Consider the following 4,922-nt stretch of genomic DNA (forward strand, 5'->3'; position numbering starts at 1 on the left):
TGGGGGCGCCGCCGCTGCTCTCTGTCCAGAGAGCGGAGAGATGAAGAACTGCCTGGTCGGGCTGGGGCGGCCGCGCTTAAGTCACTGTGCAGCGCCTAAGGGCTAGGCGCTGCACGTCAAAGTGTGGCGCCTAGCCCTTAGGCACTGCACAGGTGCGTGTGGGGCCGCAACTGGACCAGGGCTGCCACGGTGGCGGGAGGTGCGACGCTTAAAGGAAGGGCGCTGCACAGTAGGGTGCAGCGCCCAGCTGTCGGACGCCACACTGAAGGGTAAGCAGAGTGAAATTTTTTCATGACCAGGTCAGTTTGTGATTTGATTTGGGTCTCAGGTCAAATTAGTGATTTCTGGCTCGTGCGGCCAGCTGTTGCTGCCGGCCACATCACCGGCCGTCCCCGGCTACAAATACCACGCTCCCATCTCCTTCCCCCCGACAACCACCACCGCCGCTCACCACCTCCCACAACGAGTCAATCGTCTCCCCATAATCCCATCCCAGTCTCCTGCTCCCGTCGTAGACTCGTACAAGATGGAGGGGTGTGAACGGATCAGAGGGCCGTGGAGCCCGGAGGAGGACGGCGCGCTGCGGCAGCTGGTGGAGCACCACGGCGCGCGCAACTGGACGGCCATCGGCCGCGGGGTGCCCGGACGCTCTGGCAAGTCCTGCCGCCTACGGTGGTGCAACCAGCTCTCGCCGGGGGTGGAGCGCAGGCCGTTCACGGCCGACGAGGACGCCGCCATCGCCCGCGCCCATGCCCGCCTCGGCAACCGCTGGGCCGCCATCGCCCGCCTCCTCCGCGGCCGTACCGACAACGCCGTCAAGAACCACTGGAACTGCTCCCTTAAGCGCAGGCTCGGCGACCTTGGTGCTGACGGAGTCGCCGAGGGTGACCAGGAGGAGCGGCCGTGCAAGCGCGCCAGCTTCACGCCGGAGAGCACGTCCGGTTCGGGGTCGGGGTCTGGATCCGGGTCCGACCGCAGCGACCTCAGCCATGGCGGCGTGTTTGCGCTCGGACAGGTTTACCGGCCGGTCGCGCGTGCCGGCGGGTTCGAGCCGGCCGACTGCGCCATGAGCCAGCGACACGAGGAGGAGGAGCAGGAGGACCCATTCACGTCGCTCTCGCTCTCCCTCCCCGGCACGGATGCCCACGCGTTCCACCACGACATTTCCACCAGCCGTTTCCACGAGCCGTCTCCCTCCCCGTCGCCGCCGCCCGCTCCGGCGTCCGCCACCGCGCCGCCGGCGTCGTCATACCCGTTCAGCCCCGAGTTCGCGGCGCTGATGCAGGAGATGATCCGTGACGAGGTGTGCAGGTACATCTCAGGCGTCAGCTGCGGCGCCAACCTGCCGTCCATGCCGCAGCTGGTGAATGGCGTGATGCGCGCGGCGGCGGAGCGCGCCGGCGGGGTCTCAATGATGCGGTGACTGATGATTAATCGATTCGACCAGGTCGAGCAGATGGCTGGCTCGCCTCGACCAATCACTCTAGGACAGGCGAGTCTGAACTGAATTTAGAATTAGCAATGGGAGAAAGAAGAACTAGGCAAAGCTAATGATTTGCTTCTTTCTGTACATACAAACAAATGAAGTGGAAAGAAACTTGCATATGTCTTCAACTTTGAGCTCACTCATGTCAAATTTGTTTTCCTCGGAAAGCAAAAATATATCTATGTATATGGATCTGAAGTGAAAAATCCCTCGTTCTTCATTTGAGGCGCGTGGATGCAGAGTAACGTCAAGCGTCGCAAACGGTGCGACCAAAACCTATGTGCTCTAGGATGGAGAAGTTGAACAATCAGACAAAATGGTAACCAAAACAATTTTGCAGCAAAAGGCGTCCATGTATGAAAAAGAAGCATCATTCATGATTTTTAAGAAGTTCAAAAATTGCAAAAAAAATGTGCACGGATTCAAAAAATGCTTGGGACGTGAATTTCAAAAAATGTTTATTAATTTTTCAAATATTCGTGAGTTTGAAAAATGTTCAAGCATTCCCAATTTTTTTTTGTGAAATTCGGAAAAAAACAAGAGAATTCAAGAAGCATTCATGAATTTCAAAGATTGTTTGCAAGTTCAAAAAAGTTCATCGGCAGCTTAAGAAATGTTCATGCAGTATAAAAAAGTTCATCGGCCATTCAAAAAAAAATATTCATGACAATTAAAATATATTCACGTGTTTCCATAATATGTTCATTACATTTTAAAAAATGTTTAACTTTCGTAAAATAATTGTTCATAATTTATAAAAAAAGGTTCATACTATTTTAAAGAATGTTTGTCAGTTTCAACATATGTTTGTGTCATATAAAAAAAGTTCATACAGAGTAAAAAAATATTCATGTATTAGAAAAAAGAAATGTTTCGTACCATTTTTAATAGTGTTCACGCATTTTAACAAAATGTGTTTGTGACAATTAAAAAAAATCTTCGCATAGTCAAAAGCAGTTTGAAACCATTTTCAAAAGTGTTGATGCATTTAAACATAATGTGTTTGCGACATTTTTAAAAATGTTCTCATAGTTAAAAGGAGTTTTAACATTTTTAAAAGTGATCATGTATTTCCGAAATGTGTTCGTGTCATTTTTATACATTGTTATTACAATGTTAAAAAATTAGACACAATTTTAAAAATGTTTCCAACCATTAACAAAGTATTGAATTTGTATTTGAAATCTTTAATATTTAGTAAAAATATTCAAAATATTGTCTTTGAAAAAAGTTCCCATATATAGGACAAATGTTCAAGTGTATTAAAAAATCTGCACGTATTTAAAATAAAAAAGAAAAGAAAAACCTTGGGGTGGCGAGGTTAGTGTTTCTTACAATACGTGCAATCCAAGTTTTTGAGATCAATCCAAGCGTTCAACGACAACGACGATGGCTCTAGGGCACTGGTCCTTAGGGGCACGTCCACGAAGACTTTTAGAAAGTCATCGATAATGTCAGGCCGGTTACGGTATGGGAACGGTGATAGCAAGGCATCAACGGCTCGTTCTGGCGGCGGCACTAGTCGTTCGGTGGTCTAAGAATTTCGATGTAACTTTTATTACGTGTTGGAAACTTGGGATACTTTGTCTTTCTAGTGAACTCTCTTAATAGATATATGCCTTTCTTTAATCAAAAATGAAAAGCAATGAGAAGTAGCTGTGGCTGGAGCCCATTGAGGTCCATCTTTGCTCGACCGGTCCACCGTACATTTTCAGAATAGGCCATGCATTACCTTTTCGCGCGTGAGAAGCGCATCGCGGCGACTCCGATAGCATCTTCAACAGGCGCCCAAAAAATGCCTCACACGCTAAAAATCATTGTTTTTTGTGCGCAGGAGACAAAAAAAAAGCGCTTCAGCAAACACTATAAAATAGAGGTGCCTTAAAAACTTTAGCGTTTGCGCTAAAAGCGGTATCCCGGGCTGCACAGTTTGGGCGCCAGATTGTGCGCGCTGCAAATTCTGGCTGCTGCAGGTGGGGCCGCTGGATTGGGCGTCGTGCTTTTGAGCATCCGGAAAACAACTATTTTGATGTTGTAAAAAAATTATATCGTGCCAGGGCGAAGTGCCCCTATTGGAGATGCTCTGACCACTGATGACGCGCGCTACAACGGCCGCCTCGAGCGGTCGTGCGGGTCAGATAGAGCAACTAATATGCTATTGCACTTGCACGGGCGGGTGCGATCGATGCAGATGCAGATGCACCTGCACGGACATGACAGCTCGATCGTGGCCATCTGACCATACCAGCGAAGGAGATGGAGCGGGCAAGGATCTCTCTGTTTTGTTTAAGCGACGGGACCGTCCGAGGAAGCTGCACCGAAGCTGCGTGGCAAATTTGACTATTTTGACCTCTGAACGAAATCAATTTACGGAATAAACTGCCCGTAAAACTATTTCACACCGCTAACCTTTTTGTGTAGCGCCCGCCACGACGGCGCCGCACCCTACTGTGCAGCGTCTAGCATGGAGGAGTTGCACACCAATCCACCGTGGCAGCCCCTGGGCCCGCACCCAGCAGTGCAACGCCTCCGGGCTAGGCGCCACACATGTAATATGCAGCGCCCAGCGCGTAGGCGATGCACTATGACTTAGATCACCGGCCGCCCGCTCCCCCTCCCCACCCCACCCATTCGTTCGGTTTTGAAGTAACAGAAGCAGCGGCGCGGCGGGTTCCTCCTCTGCCCCTCTCAATCCCCTCTTCCAAATCCTTCAGATCCGACGATTTGGTCCGTGCATTTCTTCACCAATCCATCCTAGAAGGTACTCTCTTCCGATCCCCTTCTTTCTATCTATAGAAAATATGATATTTTGAAGATTTGGGGAATACTTGTTTGATTAGATTAGATTTGAATCTTGCATGTATTAGAACTTTGCATGTATTGATTTGGGGAACCCTTGTTTGTTTGATTTGTGGAACCCTAGTTTAGTTTATGGAAGAGTTATTTGTATGAAGTAGGCCTAGTTATTTGTGGAACCCTTTTTTATTAGTTATGTTTGATTTGATATGGTTGGATACATAGATTGGTATGGTTGCATCTAGTAGGCCTACTTTAGTTTTTTTATATTCAAAAGATAATCGTGTTGACAAGAAAGCTTTCTTGCAAATTGCTAGGATGGTTTGGCTTCTCAATGATCATTGGGATGTACAACACCGGTCGTACGCTATGTCGGTGAAGCAGCAGGTAATAATGAAAGTTGCCGGTGTTATGAATTTCGTGTTTTTTTTTCAAACACATACCCCCCATATGTAATGATTTGTTGGTTTGCTTGTAGGAGCTTGCATCTCTGAAGCTTCGGGCTCACGGGGTCAACCTTGGGTGGATGCGCTATGATGAGCGGTACACGCCGTATGTTAGGGAGACATGACTTCTCCCTTTCATTCAGTTGGTCAGCCGGTCGACGCCACCCAACAATGCTCCAGCACTCACCGCGCTT

General features: G+C 48.7%; 1 protein-coding gene across 1 annotated transcript; it reads left to right on the plus strand.

Annotated features, from left to right (window-relative positions):
• Positions 1-450: 450 nt before the first annotated feature.
• On the plus strand, positions 451-1,600 carry LOC119340961 (transcription factor MYB44-like). The gene has a single exon (XM_037612862.1). It carries the CDS (start codon positions 527-529, stop codon positions 1,421-1,423), a length of 897 nt encoding a protein of 298 aa, XP_037468759.1. The 5' UTR covers positions 451-526; the 3' UTR covers positions 1,424-1,600.
• Positions 1,601-4,922: the final 3,322 nt, after the last annotated feature.

Source organism: Triticum dicoccoides, chromosome 7B (assembly GCF_002162155.2).
Source record: "Triticum dicoccoides isolate Atlit2015 ecotype Zavitan chromosome 7B, WEW_v2.0, whole genome shotgun sequence".
Classification (NCBI taxonomy): Eukaryota; Viridiplantae; Streptophyta; class Magnoliopsida; order Poales; family Poaceae; genus Triticum; species Triticum dicoccoides.